Raw genomic sequence first — 17,439 nt, 5'->3', positions numbered from 1 at the left:
AGTACCTGGTTTATAGGGTTGCTGTGAGCGTCACATGGGATTATCCATGTAGAAGCCTTAAACGGTGTCCAGTGTGTCACTTAGGAACCTGTATGGACACAGAGAGGCAGCATTCATTCGTTCATTCATACATTCAGCTCAGTACATCGAGCACCCATGGAGTGCCCTCCCCGCTCCATCCAGTGGGGCGAGCATGGTTAAGCAGGAAGTATGGAGCTGCATGTTGTCATTAGCAGGATTTAGGTTAATCTTTTCCAAATAAAGTTACAAAGGACAGTGCGTGAGAAGGCAAAGAGATGGATATGAGAAAGTTAGAGGACGGGGTACAGAGAATGAAAAGTAGGGAGCAGAGGGAGGGAAAGCAATTTGTCCTCTCAGTTTCCCACACGGGGTCGCTTCAGAAACACGTGGAAGAGGAAATGCGATGAAATCTCTTGAGGGAAATTTAGGGCAATCTAAGGATTGTTTTACAAGAATAAAAATCATTGCTCAGGGAATACTCCTTGGGTTGAAATGAAAATATTTGTGAAACGTGATGTCATGTGTTTAACCTGTTCTGCTTTACTGAAGGGGAAAGTGGAGATGACGTTGGAAATCCTCAATGAGAAGGAGGCGGACGAGAGGCCAGCCGGGAAGGGACGTGATGAACCCAACATGAACCCCAAGCTAGACCCACCAAAGTGAGAGGCCCTCTTTGTTCTCAATGATGTCTGATCCCCAAACACCTGCAGTCTGAAAGCTCCCCCCTTCCAATACGCTTAATGGCATGGATTCGGTGTTGTCTTAATTTTGCACTTCATGGGGGTGGGGGGCCGGGCGTGGAGAGCTTGGTGATCTAGCTTCATTTTAACTTCTCCCCTTTCCCACAAACCAAAGTCCAGAGTATCTTCAGCATCTTAGGGGGCCATAAAATGTTAAAAAAATCTTTCTCAGCCAGCTAAGGGGAATAATGTCTTTGCTTGACTTTATCAATGTTATTAAGTGTTCTTCAAACTGTGTTAGGTTCTGAAGTAGAATACCAAGTTGGGTGGGTAAAACCATTTCTTTGCAATGCAGCCGACCAGAAACCTCCTTCCTCTGGTTCACCAACCCGTGTAAGACCATGAAGTTCATCGTGTGGCGCCGCTTTAAGTGGGTCATCATCGGCCTGCTGATCCTGCTCATCCTGCTGCTCTTCGTGGCCGTGCTCCTGTACTCCCTACCGGTAAGGCCCTCGGCCTCGTGAACTACAGTCGGCTGTCCAGCTTGGTTCATGCCTTGCTGGCTGTTCGGTAGACTGACCTACTTAGCAGTTGCGGCGTTGCAGCCCTTCAGCCTGTGGGAAATTAAGTGATGTGTGTTGTGATGGAAATGATGTTCTTAGGGTGTCACAGATTACAGGCAGAACTTCCTCGTTTGGGGAAAAAAAAAACTGGTTTCAGGAATTCTAGAAGAAATCCCTCAGACTTTTAGCAATGTGGGTCAGGATAATAGCCAGCATTTCTGACTGATCTCCCTACCTTCACACTTTCTTGTCCCAAACCATCCTGCAAGCTAACTCCTTACCCTAGCATCCACAGATCCCCAGATCTGGGCTCGGTATAGGTCTACATTAACCCTGAACATCACCCAAACTAGCTAGTCCCCCAGATCCCCACAGGGATTGCCCTTACCTGCCAGGATGCCTTTGCTAATGCTGTTCCCTTGCCCATGTTGTGTCTATCAAAACTTTGTTCTTTACGGCCTGCATCACATACTCTCCCTCTTAAATTTTCCTCAGTCACCTCAGTCATGAATGCGAGTCTAGATGGGAAGTTTGCTGGTGGTGGGTCCAGAGCTCATACCTTCATTCTTTCAGTCGGGATTTATTGAGCATCTACTACATGCTAGGAATTGAGATGTTGAGGTGACCAAGTCATGATTTCTTGCCCACGAGCAGTTCATGGCCTAGGGACAACAGACATATGAATAAGTAAATTACTATGAAAGCTAAGCTTTTATAGAGATAGGAACAGGTGAGCATAGGATCCTATGGCTGAGGATGGTTTTTACCAAGGAAGTAAAGCCCATTTTGCCAAGTGGAGAAGGGACACTCAGGCATTTAAAGACTTCCTTCGACTCGTATTGGTAATAGAACAGCTGTTTTTGTTAGGGTAACAGAGTCACAACCACAACTGCAGAGATATAAGTTCTCTTTGCCCCCAGTATCATACTTTGTTGATGCCCACGCACACTGGTTTCTACTTGCCAGTAGTCTGATCGGTCTTGACCATTTAAAAAACAGTAATCTCTTCTTACTGATTTAGATTCTTTTGATTTAAACCAGTGGTTCTCAACTGGGGGCAGTTTTGCACTCAGAAGGATGGGTGGCAATGTCTGGAGACATTTGGGTTGGCGCTTTGGGGGCTGCAGCTGATGGGGGGCTGGTAGAGGCCAAGAACGCTGCACATGCCACAGTGCACAGGCCAGTCCCCGATGACAAAAAGTCATGTGATTCTAGATGTCAGTAGTGCCTAGGCTGAGAATCCCTAACTTAAATATTTTTTTTAACATTCTTTCTGTTTTCTTTTTAGAATTATTTGTCAATGAAGATTGTGAGGCCAAATGCATAGCAAAAGCAAAGCTTCTTTTCAAGTCATCCAGCAATGAGGGAATCCTGTCTCCATTTATGGACCAAAATCAAGAGCAATTTTGTTTGCATCTGACACGGATCCCAACAAGAGGCTTGTCAGGTCACTTCACCAAGACCGGGATTCCTGGAGGGTCCAGGTCCTCAAAAGTTAGGCCAACAAGCAACATTTTTATTTTGTTCTCTATCTTTGAAGTATTAAGTTTTAACCACATTTTTCAGGATATTTTTCAAGGTGGCTGGTTCCATTTAAAAAGCATCTTTTTTATGGGTCCGTAATTTTATAATTCAATTTTTAGAAATTGCTGAAATCAAATTAGACAATTTCTGCATCTTAACTTCATATACTTCTTATTTGTAATCAACAAAAAGGACTGTGCGTTATAAAACAGAACAGTCATTCTTATTTATGCCTGCAACTATTTTTATGATATTTTATATGGATGAATGTCATGAGACTCTAGTCAATCTCTGTGATGAACCCAAATAAAAACATCTCACCATTGACACATAGCCATTCATTGTAGCTGTGCGCTGAGCTGGGAAGGAGGCAGTTCCCTGTCCTCTGGGTCTCCGAGATGGAATGCCGCAACATACCACTAGGGCCATAAAGCTTTCATATGTGTGCTGCCAAATCTTAGCCAGTGGGCCAAACTGAAGAAATACAATAAATAACAAAAGCTAATGCTTATTAAAAGTACTTATTCTATGTACAGCATTGTTTCAAATGCTTTATGTATATCAAACTCATTTAATCCTCAAGATAGTCCTATGAAGGGAGGTAACATCAACCCCATTTTACAGTTGAAGAAATGAAGGCACAAAGGTGAAGTAATCTGCATAAGGCCACATGACCAATAAACGGTAGAGCTGGAATTTGAATCCAGGCAGTCTGGATTCTTTCCTTCTTCTCTTCGCCACCATACTGTGCCACCAGTGGGAAGACTGTCAAGAGGGGCATGGAGCTGAATGGTCAAGCAAAGAATGACAGTAGCAACCAGTATGGCTTCATGCCAACAGCAAACCATCAGCGTGCCTTCCAGAACATCGTCCTGATACTACATGAGACCATGGTGAGATCAACAAACCTTCTATTCTAAACACAGAACCAGGGGGAGCAAGAAATCATACCATAATGGTGATGCTTCTGGGCATTTAGATAACATACCACAGTGGTGATTGTCTTTGCATTATTGCCGAGTCGTTTCCTATTTTGAACATTTTTATGTTCTCCCCCAAATTTTAACATTCTAAGTGGGCTCGATACATAAAATGCTTGAGAGCCACAGCATAACTAAATCAGAATGCTCGCCATTTCCCCCAGGCACCTTGTACTCTCCTCCCTGATTCTGGGCATGTTATCACCCACCCGAGATGCCTCCACCTACCTGCTCTGGTAGCAGCCCTGCCTACCCTTGAAGTTCTGGTTCAGATGCCACTTTCTCCTGATACCCCTTAGGTTCCAATGTGATCCTTCAATACCAGATGCAAACATATTAATACAGCCTTCCTGGAGAGATATACTGAAAGCCTTAAAAAAAGGTTTATGCCCTTTGACCCAGTAATTTCTCTCCTAAGTATTAATTCCAAGGAAATGACCAGAAAGGCAGCCAGAGGTTCATGTACAAAAGTGGATGTGATAGTATGCTTCTTACTGGTACAAACCAGAGACAACCTAAATGTCCAACTAGAGGGGAATGGTTAAGTATATGGTAAAATCCCTATATTGGTGCAAGGATGAAAGTACATTCGTTTTTAAAATTTTGTTACTGACATTAGAAAATGCTAATATGTGAGACACAACCCCAAAAATCATAATACAAATCTATATAGAATAAGCCCCAAATACATGGGTGTCTATAAAGAAATGCACCAAAATATTAGCAGTGTAAGGAACTTATGCAAGATTTGTATTTATGCATATTGAAATAATTTATAAAAATAAATCAACATTGGGGGTTCATAACAAATAAACTGAGAGATTGAGGAATATGGTATAGTTAGTTTCACCTTGGAACGATCTAGGTGTGGCTTATTTTCACAACAGACTGTAAGCTCCTTTAGGACAGAGGTAACACCTGAGATCACCCCAGGGTGCCCCAGAGCAGGACTGGATCTGTATCCCTGGTCATGCCTCAGACTCGTCCGCATCCTGGGAACAATAATGCCCTCCTCACTGGATTAAGGTGAGGGCTGAATGGAATCATGTATGGAAAGCTCCTTTATTGTATCTGAGGCCTGGCTGGTACTCAACTCAGGGAAGCTGCCAGTATTACATCAGATTGGTACATCTGAAGTTCTGGTTCCAAAAAGCAGATAAAAGCAGACTATTTTCCTTCTAAGACTCACTAAATAGGAGAAAAGCAAGCTAGAAGACTGCCTTCCAACTCCTCAAGTCCGAGAAAGAAAGTGGGGGTCTCAAAATCAGGAGGGAGGAAAACAGGTTCATTCCTACCATTTCAGGCAGCAAGTGTCAAAGCTGGTATGTGCAGCTGGTGGCAGCGACACCTGTTTTCTTCTAGTGCTTTCCAATGGCTCCAGTTTGGGGACTCCAGGCCCTTCCTGTTACAGGGTTGACAGGTGTCATCATGGCCTCAGTTATTGACAAGCTCAACTCCTAACCCTCTGGAGTCACACCGGACCTACCCTCAAACCACTACTTTCTTAGAACATTACATCATCTTGCTTATAATTAACAAACGGTCAACAGCTTTCAGCTAATTTAGTGGAGACTTTAATGATGTAAGGGAGACAATTCCACTTAAAACGGAATTTTCTTAGAGGGGGAAAAAAAATAGGCTCCCCAAAAGAGCTTTGCTCTTTTATTTTTTTGAATATTTAACTATCAGTACGGCCCTGACACGAGCCAATCAGAGGCTTTACCCCATCACAGTGGAGAATGGCTATTACCAACCTAGAACTGCCACACCAGTCCGTACAGGCTGAATGTTAGCCTTCCTTCCAGGGAACCCCACCAATACACTCTCCCATAGTCCCTCCCCCAAGGAATACAGGCATACCTCGGAGATACTGAGGGCTTGGTGAATACCGATCTAGCATAATTAAGAGCTCTAGGATTTTGGGTAGAGTAAATGGGCTTCAACTACAAGTCACCAGCAGCATTAGTCTAACAAGAGAGGGAACCTGTCCTTGGAAGTTGGGGAGCCAGGCACTAACTTCACTCTAGCTATGCAAGTCCTAGATGGCATCTTCTTCTGACATAAGACTGTTTCCTCTACATGGAAAAATCCATTGTTGAATGCAGCTATATTCACTATCTTGGCTAATCTTACTATGGAGATGGCTTCTTAAACTCATGACACAGCCTCTGCTGGCTTCACACTTTTGTTCTATAGCTTCCTCACCTCTCCCAGACTTCACAGAACTAAAGAAAGTTAGGGCCTTGCTCTGGATTAGGCTTTAGCTTAAGGAAATTGTTGGAGCTTCTATCCAAACTCCTAGAACTTTCTCTGTATCAGCAATAAGGCTGTTCTGCTTTCTCATCACGTGTTCACTGGAACAGCACTTTGAGTTTCCTTCAGGAATTTTTCCTTTGCATTTACAACACGACTGACTGGCTCAAGAGGCCTAGCCTTTCGGCCTCTCTCAGCTTTCGACATGTCTTCCGCACTATGCTTGATCATTTCTAGCTGTTGATTTAAAGTGAGAGATGTGCGACTCTTCCTTCCACTCGGAGGCCACTATAGGGCTATTAACTGGCCTGATTTCAATATTGTGTCTCAAAAAATAGGGAGCCCTGAGGAGAGGGACAGAGATGGGGGAACAGCCAGTCGGTGGAGCAGTCAGAACACACGCATTTATTAAGTTTGCTGTCTCATATGGATGCAAATCATGGCACCTCCAACCAGTTATAATAGTAACATCAAAGAACCCTGATTGTAGATTACCGTAAGAAATAGAATAATATAAATGAAAAAGTTTTAAATGACCAAAATGTAATGACACAAAGAGAGCAAATGAAGCTGGAAAAATGGTACCAACAGACTTGCTCGACGCAGGGTTGCCACAAACCTTCAATTTGTAAAGAACGCATGCCCGTGAAGTGCAATAAAGCAGAGGGCAGTAAGAAGACCCTCACCTCTACTGAGTAGATCAACCGACGGCTATAAGGAAAGTCTTTTTTCCTCCCTTGCCTTCAACAGACCTAACTGGAATGCGCGAGCATGGTTCCTTTGAGTAACTGTCTATGGAGCTCTATTAGGAACGAAATAATTCCCAGAGAGAGTATTAAGCTGGCTTTCTGTGTAGCACCCCTCCCCCTCCACCCATCCCCCCAGAAAAATGCTTCATCTTGTCAAAAGATAATGGTCCCTCATTTGAGGTTGTTAGCCGCCTGGTGACCTATAAATGATAGCTAAAAGCTGGAACTAATCACAGTCCAGTCAGATTGTCGCTTCGCTGTGAATTAAATACCACTTAGTCCTAACTGATTCTAGCAAGTGCCACCATTACCGTTGGAGCCTTCATTAGGAAAATAAATCTCCATCAATGTCTTGGGGATGACAGGGAACTGAAAATCCTGACAGGCTAACATTTGATTTTGTTTTGTTCTTCCTTTCTCATTTCAGGACTAGGGGGTGGGAATTATATATATTTATCTGTATAAATATATATAATACATTTATATATAAAATATATATTATATATAATATGTATATGTCACAATTAGACTTGCACATTGCTAAAGAGCTATTTAAAAGGTGGGCTGAGTTCTGAAGCCTATTTTGGAAAAGGAGCGGAAGGGAGCCGAGCAGTCTGGTTTTCCAGCTGCTGGCCAAGTGGTAGCTCTTTGCCCCTCTGAGTTCACCCCGGCTCAGGGGATTGTTTGTCCAAAGACTGGAACGGACTTGTTTCACCACTGTTGAGCAGATGTTATTACAAATACAAGTAGAAGGCAAGGGTGCTTTCCAGAAACTGCTGTTCAGTTCAGAGAAAGTACAACTTGACAGCCATGTGGGGAACCAACAGTGACAATGATTTCAAAGTTTAAAAACCCTCTACAGTTTAAATATTTCATGCTAAATACATTTCTTTGTGAGGCCAATATGTTCAGTACTCTGGACCATATGCACGTAGCCTCCCAAAGCAGATGGGAATTCCATTCCAAAGAATGCTTTTCAGAGTCTGCTTGCTGTGGAATTAGTTCATAATGGAGTCGATGTTGTAAATAGATTAAGCACCCGCCATCTTTGTAGCCGAGGTTTGTGTTTGTTCAGGGTTGAATGGCAACTCCCTAATCTTTCTTAGGTTAAACATAATGGTGTCCCAAGGAAGATCAAAGGAAGGCTGCTTTTCCCTTGGATATACATCCCTGAAATGAAATGCCAGAGTTCATGAAGTTCAAGAAAAACACAAGAGAAACGTGTAACACGGACTAACTGCGAGACCTAACGAGTAAGGGAATGTAATGAAAAACACAGGCCTGCCATGTGTATGGTCAGACTCAAAACTTCAGGGGTGCAACTTCGTAGGGGATACAGACTCCAGATTTTTACTATCTAAATAAACTTAACAGAAAGAAAAATTATAATTTTTTGAGCACAGTAAATTGAATATTTCTCAGGGCAACCTGATTTTGCCAAAGTTTATCTCAACTTCTTAAAAAGGCCCATTCAGCCCCTGACTAATATTAATGCACTACTTCCATGTGTTTTTACAAAATCCTAGAGCCAAACCCATAATCCTCTCCCCGTCATATTTTAGCTAAGTCCTGCCCCGATAATTATCAGGAAGAGGACCAGGAATATCCAGCTGGATCCCAATGCCGCACGGCAGCCTCTCAGAAGGGGTTTCGCTTGGGTCAAGAGGATAAACAAAATGAATGGATGGAATTCTGTCTTCGAGGCGGCGAGAGTGTGGGGCCAGGGGTTTCCAGACGTCTGGAAGCCTGTGAGCTCAGCCGGGTCGATCACAATATAACACTGTGACTTGGGGTATCCTGTCTTCAGCCTCTTTTCCCTCCTCTGTGAAAGTAAATGCTGAATTCAATAAGCCTGTCTGTCCCAGCATAGTTTGTGGTTCTACTGCCCTGGGCTTGGTTTCCTCACCTGTAAAACTGGGACGATAATCCTCGCGGAATGATTATGGACATAACATTACTTAAAATATCCAGAATGGTGCTGGGACAAAGCGAGCATGCAATGTATTTGAGTCAGTATCTTAATCATCGCCCTCATTGCCACAGGACAAAAACAGCCAAACAGACATAGGCCCAAGGGTTTCATCCGTGTTCTGCTTTTGAAAAGTGTAGCCTGAAAAAGGATGCGAATCACCGCTATCCCAAATGCTGCTGATTTCCCCCCAAATTCCAACTGCACGTTCTTAAGTAGAGAAAGCAGGCAAAAGTGCTGAGGGAATAAGCCAGTCCCCCTGGCTTATCCAACAAAATGACCGTATTTTCCAGCAATTCCACTTCTGGGCATATTCCCTCACAGAACTGAGAGCAGAGACTCCAACCTGCTTGAACAGAGAAACCTGGGGCGGCAGCATGCACACAGCCGAAAGGTAAAAGCAGCCCAGTGTCCACCAAAAGGCAAGCGGGTAAAGCAGATGGGGCATGGGGAGACCATGAGATAATCTTTAGCCTTCGAAAGGAAAGAAACTGTGAGCCATGCTGCAGCTTGGCTGAGGACCGCATGAGGCTGGAGACGCCTTGAGACCCACAGGAAGGCACTGCGCCCGGTGGAGTAAGCCAGATGCCGTACCCTCCCACCGACACTACCAAACTCGGGAGACAGGAGGAGACTGGTGGTCACCAGGGGGCTGAGGAGGAGCGACACGGGGTGGGGGGAGCTTCTTGTTTAATGTGGACGGTTTCCGCTCGGCCAGCTGGAAAGCCTCCGTGAGGTCAGGGATGGTGCCACGGCAGCGGGAACGCACCTGGTGCCGCCGAGCCGCGCACCGAGAAATGCTAAGTTTATGTCACGTTGGCTTTACCGCCATAAAAACAACGGGCAGAGAATGAAAGGTCCTTTCGGATAGACCCTTCCATGAACTCGGGGGCCTCCTCTTCTCTAACTCCCCGTGGATCCAAGAGGCCGGTAATACTTGCTGACTGACCATGGAGTGAATCCTGTCTTAGAACCCAAGTGCAGGTCACACAAGGGTCTTTGATCAGCTAAATGCAGCACTCGCAGATCAGATTTGTTTGGCCCAAACTGCCTTTTTGAATTAGGTGTCCATACTTTAAAAATAAGAAAAATTTATAATAAAAATCATGTCTTGAGCTTTTCTTAAGAAATTATAAGGCCTGTTAATATTTCACAATGCAAAAAAAAAAAAATCATCTGGAATCTCCCAGTCTGGGTAGCTCTCTCGCAGTCTCCCCCCATCACAGCCATGCCCGTGCCCTGCTCTGGACTTCAGGGCAGCACCACCCTCCCTCCTGGACCCTTCTCACCCTCCCCAGATGCACCAAGTCAGCCACAACCCCAGGTTCCAGGGAAGTACAATTAGTGTCTTTCAAACAAGACTCCTGTCAGAAAAGAACATGTGGACAGCCAATATGGAAAGAAGCTCACTCTGATGACTAAGGAGGAAAATACAAAGATAAAGCCACAATGAGGTATCTTTCCCCACCCCTCAGATGGGCAAAAAATTTAAAAGTCTGACATTAAATACTCATGAGGGATTGAACAACATATATTTTTTTACACAGCTGGTGGAGTATAAATTGGTTAAAACCACTGTGGAGGGCGCCTGGGTGGCTCAGTGGGTTAAGCCGCTGCCTTCGGCTCAGGTCATGATCTCAGGGTCCTGGGATCGAGTCCCGCATCGGGCTCTCTGCTCAGCAGGGAGCCTGCTTCCTCCTCTCTCTCTCTGTCTGCCTCTCTGCCTACTTGTGATCTCTCTCAGTCAAATAAATGAATAAAATCTTTAAAAAAAAAAAAAAAACCACTGTGGAAAGCAATGTGGCCTTATCTGCTAACACTGGCATTCCCTGCTCTGTGATCCAGCAACTCCACTCCTCAGCTTCTACCCTAGAGAAACATCAACACCAGGCACCTGCAGACAGATACTATTTCCCTGGAGAGACCCCCATGTCCATTAACAGCTTTTGCATAACGCGGTGAGCTTTAGTTCTTTAACAACATATTATAAAGCTCTGAATGAATAACTGGGAATGAATCACAGCCACCCAGGTCATGCTTAGTAACAATGCTGGGTGGGAGAACAAGTCAGAGAAGAATCCCTAGAGCATTCTTTCTTTTATAGACAATTTAAAAACATGTGTAACACCAAACATTGTTTAGCGGGCTAAGACATGGTAAATCTACAAAGACAAGCAAAGGGTTGTCAGCCCCGGGAAGATGGAGATCTTCAGGGAGGGGAAGAGATGGAACCAGGGAAGGGCTCCCCTCCCACCCCCCCGGGAGGCGGGGGGGGGGGGGGAGGGGCAAAGATAATGGTAAATATTTCTTTTAACTGGGTGGTGGATAAAGAGATGCCTGTTTGTAGAATCATTATTATTTATATTTCTATTTTATATTTTGTACATCCTGTAAAGACACTTTTTTGGAATCAATATGTAATTTCTCAAAAATCTTTTAAAAGTTGCTGCTTCTCCCGAAATGATCGGGTCATTGCTTAGGGTTAAACATGACGAGTGGCTTTTTTGAAGCCCTCACACTCATGGCAGGGTGGCTCTGGGAACACACACAGTAAGTCGTGTAAAAGCTGTTTATCACCGCCATTCAAAACCTCAGGTAAAAAGAAGGTCAAAAGAGTGTCAGAGTCTGGGGCTTTTGGCTGGCTCAGGAGGGAGAACGTGTGACTCTCGATCTTGGGGTTGTGGGTTTGAGCCCCACACTGGGTGTAGAGATTACTTAAACATTTTTTTTTTTTTAAATCTTAAAAAGGACAGTAAAATACCAGAGTCTAGTCAGGAAACAGTCCACATCAGGGATTTTAGTGGAGGTACCGCCCCTAGGAAGGAGAGACAAGGAGGCAGGGCGCTGTCCCAGGGGAACAGGGACCTGGGAGAGGGGGGTGCAGGCACTACCAGCCACACTGCCCAAAACAGAGCCAGAGAGGGAGAAGTGCCCTGTCTCTTTATTCCTCCTGCCCTCCGCTTCCCAGAAAGGCCTCCCGTGGGCCAGCCGTAACCTGAGAAATGAGAGTTTGCATAGTCCCTACAGAGGAGCTGCGCGGAGGCAGCGGGTGGGACAGGGGACCACACTGAGCCCCAGCAGCCGGCTCCTGGGCCTGCATTCTCTCATTTCATCGCCGTGGCCCCTCGACTGAGTAGGTTCTGTGCCGGTCCTCTTCTCGGGAAGACTATGGTTCAGAGAGGCCCAAGACCATCAAGCAATTGAGCGGTGAAGTCAGAACTGAGACCCGGACAATCTGAGCCCAGAGCCACTCCATCGGCGGATGCCACTTCCTCGTCTCTACCAACATAGCTTAGGTCAGATGAAAATCAACCAGGGGGATCAAAAACTTAAGGATTAAATTCAACTATTTAATGGCTGTCTTTCTCCCCACAGGGCCACATTTGTACTGTAATTTTCATTCCAGGACGCTTAATCAACCCTATGCTACATTCGTCTCGGGGAATGAGAGGCGGGCTCCCAGAGGAAAACCAGCTGACCTTCCTAGTCACACTAATTCCACGTGTGCCTCGGTGAGCCTCCCCTCCCGGCTCCCACCGGCTCACAGTGAGCACGGGGAAGATGGGTGCAGCAGACGGGAAATCCAAGGACACTGCTCCCTTTATACCTACAGCCTACAAGGCCCAAACACATGGCCTAGGAAATTCCTCTTTTTTCTCATCATTGCTTTTAAGATTTTAAAACTAATTCATATTCATGATAGAAACATTGGAAAATGCAAAAAAAAAAAAAAGAAAATTAAATATATCTACATCATGATTATGAGAGAACTACTGTTAGTATTATGTAATACTTCCTTCTAGTCTTTTATTTAAGATATAAAGTTAGGATCCTGACCCCAGAACTTCCCTGCCCTTGCCTTCACAACTGTCTAATTTTATAGTTTGCTGTTCCTCCCCCTTTTAAAATTATATTCCTTAAACGTTTTTCCACATATCAGGAAAAAAAACTAATTTTTTTAGAGATTATATTTATTTGACAGAGTAGGCAGAGAGGCAGGCAGAGAGAGTAGGAAGCAGGCTTCCTGCTGAGCAGAGAGCCCAATGCAGGGTTCGATCCCAGAACCCTGGGATTATGACCTGAGCCGAAGGCAGAGGTTTTAACCCACTGGGCCACCCAGGCGCCCAAAAACTAATTTATAACCCATTTAAAATTCCATCATACACATCTACTATACTTGAATTAATTCCCTCTCACTGGAGGTGTGTTGTTCCCAGTTCTTTGCTATTTTAAGTAATGCTGCTTTAATCATCCATGCACCAAGTTCTTTGCCTGCATTCTGGGGCCTCTAAGTGTATTAAGCTGTTAACATTATAAAGGCAAGACCATGTTTGCCCTGCTCGCCCAACGTCATTGAATGAATACATGAACGGATGAACACATGAAAGAGTTTCGCATTAGTTCTGTAAGTAAATCCCTAGAAGACGACAAAGCTTTCATGATGTTAAAATAAGGGTAAGAGAAGAAAGACAAGTACATCAATTCTAAGAGTCAGTGTGGCTGCTCTTATTTCGGTGTAAAAAGTGACTTGGAATGTCCAGGACGCTAAGGTGAAGGAAACAATATCATATGGCTGGTCTTAGCTGGTTGGTAAAAAACTCAGAAAAAGCAAAGTGATTTCTTAAAACAAGAGGTGATAAAAATGTCTCTGCAGGATCTTCATCCAGTTCCTCACATTTGCTAAGTCCACAATAAATGTTAAGTTGTTGGTTGTGTTATTATTTATAAAGTAGAGAAATACCTTTTTAACAGCTTTTAATAAAAGCCAGAGCATGATGGGAAAGCACGTTCCTTTCCAGGACTATGTTGTTACGGCTGTCACATGTAACTATTCAGGAAAGAGTACGGCTTTTAAATCCTTTCCCAGGTATTTTTCCTACCCACCAGATGTTTGATCACCAGCTGAATAGTGATGCTCTTTGGGAAGGTCTGGCCTCACAGACTGGGGGTGCACCAAGCCCATGGGCCCTACCTGCAGATGGCCGCATCCAGGAGTCCCTTATGCTAGTTGGAAGCCATGTCTTCTCAGCACAGGAGTGGGTCCGGGCCAATGCCATGGTTCTGTGCTTTGTCAGTACCCACCCCCCACACTGCTCAGTCTTACCTCTTTCAGACATTTTCTCTCACCCAAGGATGCCACCATCAGCATCTACTTTATCACACCAGACCTGGCTACATGCCCAGCCCCTGCTGCCTGGAAGACTGGCACATTCAGCGCCCATGACGGCATAAAAATACTAATAATGATGATAATACTTCCTTCCCAACAGTCTTGACCTCAGGACAAAGATACCAGGGCGGGGACTCAAGGAAGCTGGCAGGCTATCTTTGTGGTACTTGTGGGGAGATGGCCACTGCCAGGCATTTAGGAAGAACCCAAAGAAGGCACTTGCTTGTTCAAGTGGAGTCCAAGCCCCTAGGATGGACATTTCCGCGGGATCTCCAAGGCCTCTGGGGGCCATCTCCATCACCTTGTCTAGAGCCTCTTTTTTCTCTTTGCTCCTCCTCTTCTCCCCTCTCCCTTTCTCTTTCCTACGTTCTCCTTTCCTCTCTGCCTCTCCCACCTCTCCATGTTAATCTGTGGCTCCTCCAGGTGTTACTTCACAGAGGCTGGTACTTAGAGCTGAGCCATCTGCCAGCCAACAGGAACAGAGCCCCTGTCCTCCTATCTCTGTGTTCCTGATGCACCTGGTCTTGTGCCCGGCCCACGATGATTGTTCCTTACTGAGTCCTTGAATAAAATAGGAAGGACAGCTGTGCTGCGTTCAGTCACCTCGTGTGACACTGCCTCTGTAGGAAGGAATGATGCATGGGCATGTGAAGAACTTTTACCCCAAGTACCTTAACACACATGGAAATGGACTTAAAGCCTGGGATTTACGTGCAAGTGTGAAGCTCTGTAAAGATCTTGCCTTAACTGACACATTTATTCCAATTTGGGCATTCCATTTCACAATCTTTTTATTTTAATCAGATTTTGGTGCTTTGTCTAGTATAACACCAATGCACAATGCCTATACATTTTCATCAAACACGAGGACTTACTTGGGGTAGTACAACTCTAAATATAGACTCTATGGGTCCCTTCCATCCTGGAGAACCTCAAAGAGAGAGGCTATCATTCTCCCCTCTCCAACCCCCAGCTGCCAGTGAACTGCTTCTCACATGGGCTCTGCGTAAAGTGCTCCAGGGTAAGGAGCAAAGAAACATATAGATGGATGGATTTAATAACAATTATGGTTTACCTGAGCAATGCTAGGGAGGTGAGTTCATACGAAATAAAGTTGTAAATAGCTAGTTAAATTGCTATTTAACTAACAACACACACACACTCACCACCTCTGTCAATCTTTATTACAAAGTATACTCCAAGAACAGTATCCATGTCTTTCCCTTGGCTTTGCAACCCCGTGGCACAAACAGAGGAGGAATGCCTTCCCCCGGTTAAAGAGATCTTTACATTCTCCTAGTCTAGCACAGTCCTGGTACATAGTTGGTACACAGAGAGACATTTGATCCCCACACTCAATAGCTCTGGCCAGCTCTCATGGTGCTCAGTATATTGTTGGGGAAACAAACACACAAACAAACCATTAAAACATGATATGACTGGATGTCCAGAGCCAGACAGGCTGGGATCAAGTTCTGGTTCCCTCGTCCCCTTTCCTAGACAAGTAGAAGTCGTGCAGCCACTCTGAGTCTCAATTTCCTTTCTCTGCCATACAGATGGTAGTAATAGCTCAGGCATTAAGAAGGTTTTTTGATAATAAAGCACTTAGCACAGTGCTTAGAATTCAATAAATGTGTATTATTATTATAACGATGATGATAATGACAATTTCAACAGAGGAATATAAATAGATTAATCATACATCTGGAAATGCGGTCTGATGCATTGCAAAAGAGAATATTCCATCGGAAAATCAGTCAAGATTTCTTTGGGAGAAATGGAAGGGTGCAAAGGCCGCTTGGGTCACTGCTGTATTTCAAATACTGTCCACAAGATGGCAGCAGCGGCCTCACGTTTCTGCTTGGCCCAGAAGGCATTCCATTCAGGCTGCATTCCACCGAACCCCGCCCCAGACAGGCATCTCTGGGACATATTTTAAGTGGAAGGTGACCAGCACCGCAACTAAAGGATGCCCTTCCTTCTGGAATGCTATAGAAGTCTGACTAGACAGACAGCGATGCTCTGGCCTTGGGAAAAACTGGAAACTACCCGTCCATTCATTTACCCCTTCATTCCTTCAACAAATATGTGGAGACCCTACAGCATCCCAGACATCGTGCAAAGGAATATAGCCGAGAAGGCCCGGCCTCATGACCTCCTGGCCAATCACACATAAATGAGACCGGGGTAGATCATAAGATGTCTCCCATCAAGCCGAAAATGACAGGCTGGTGGAGTGTGGCAACACACCATTGGAGGTCAAGCAAAGAAAAACACACACATGCTAGGAGTCCTCCGGGGACTCTGCTTTGTATGCGGACAAGAGTGAGAGGGAATTCAAAGTAACAGAAGTTGGTTGAATGAAATCATGATTGGGGGTTTTGCCCCCTGTGAAATTACTTATGTTCTTTTTTCCCCCCTCTTTCAACTAGAAATCTGGGCCAGGCTAATGGAAGCTGTCACCTGGAATGTCTGGGGCAGTTGTACAAGGTTACATTCCAGGCTCCGAGCAAAAAAATGCCAGCAATTTGCCTTTTGTCAACTGCAAATTAAAGTAATTTCCATGCAGAGGGTTTCTCCTGCTGGCGGTGAGCACCCCAAAACCTCAGGGCTGTCTGCAGCAAGCCTTTATCTGGTCTGCCTACCCAGGCAAACCCAACCTGAGCAGAAGGAGCCTCGGGGGCGTAATCAGGGGATGGTTTGCTTGGCTCTTCTCTCGCTGCAGCCCTAAACCACATGGGCCTGAAGCCGGGCCTGGAGGTGGGAAACGGGGACAGAAGTGTCTTCAGTTCTTTGTAGTACTTTCTAGGGCGTGGGACAAGAATGACTCTCAGTTTAAAAAGAAAAAATGAAGAAAAGGTAAATTTATGTGTGCTGCCACACTCAGTGCTCTGATGACAGACAACAAACACAGCCGGCATTACGGAGAGTGCCCTGCAGCCGTGATGCTAAGGACATCCCAGCCACGCTTCCCTGAATTGTCAGAGAAGGGGAAATATTATCATCCTCATTTATAGATGAGGAATTTGAGGCTCTGAGAAGTGAAGCAGTTTGGAAAAAGTCACCAGTCTTAAGTGATAAAGGTGGGATTTAAATCCTCTTTTGTCAAACTCCTGAACCTGGATACTTCGCCTACGCAGAGCCAACCAAGTGTAGAGGGGAAAGAGAAATGTGTTGCCACCGAAAACAAGGAAGAGGTTATTCATTCATCGATTCAGTAAGTATTTACAGAGCACTCACTTGTATCAGACACTAGGCATACAAAAGTAAGCATTGTCAACCGCAGATTCATCTCCATGCAGAGAAAATGCTGCCACAACGGGTCCAAAGTTGGAGACCAGAGGCAAACAGACCAAAGAGGGAGGCCAATGCATAGGGTTTAGATCAAGAGCAAACAGACAAGGCATATTCAATGACTCGTCGAAGGAGAATTTTAGGTCCCTGGGAACACTTGTCACCCTGGAAAGAGCTATGACCTGCCTCCACCCCCACAACATGCAACCCCCCACCCCGAACTCTGTACCCAGAGC

General features: G+C 45.0%; 1 protein-coding gene across 4 annotated transcripts in view; it reads left to right on the top strand.

The window, feature by feature from the left end:
* MYOF (myoferlin) overlaps positions 1 to 3,115 on the top strand; it is a 159,033-nt gene extending 155,918 nt beyond the window's left edge. For all 4 annotated transcript variants that reach the window (XM_044240117.1, XM_044240116.1, XM_044240119.1 and 1 more), the window contains 3 exons: positions 571 to 680; positions 1,057 to 1,204; positions 2,553 to 3,115. In XM_044240117.1, coding sequence (XP_044096052.1) covers positions 571 to 680; positions 1,057 to 1,204; positions 2,553 to 2,591 — 297 coding nt within the window. In that variant the 3' untranslated portion in view covers positions 2,592 to 3,115. The remainder of the gene's footprint in view (positions 1 to 570; positions 681 to 1,056; positions 1,205 to 2,552) is intronic.
* Positions 3,116 to 17,439: the final 14,324 nt, after the last annotated feature.

This window comes from Neovison vison, chromosome 2, assembly GCF_020171115.1.
Source record: "Neovison vison isolate M4711 chromosome 2, ASM_NN_V1, whole genome shotgun sequence".
Lineage (NCBI taxonomy): Eukaryota > Metazoa > Chordata > Mammalia > Carnivora > Mustelidae > Neogale > Neogale vison.
This window is presented reverse-complemented; position numbering and strand designations above follow the sequence as displayed.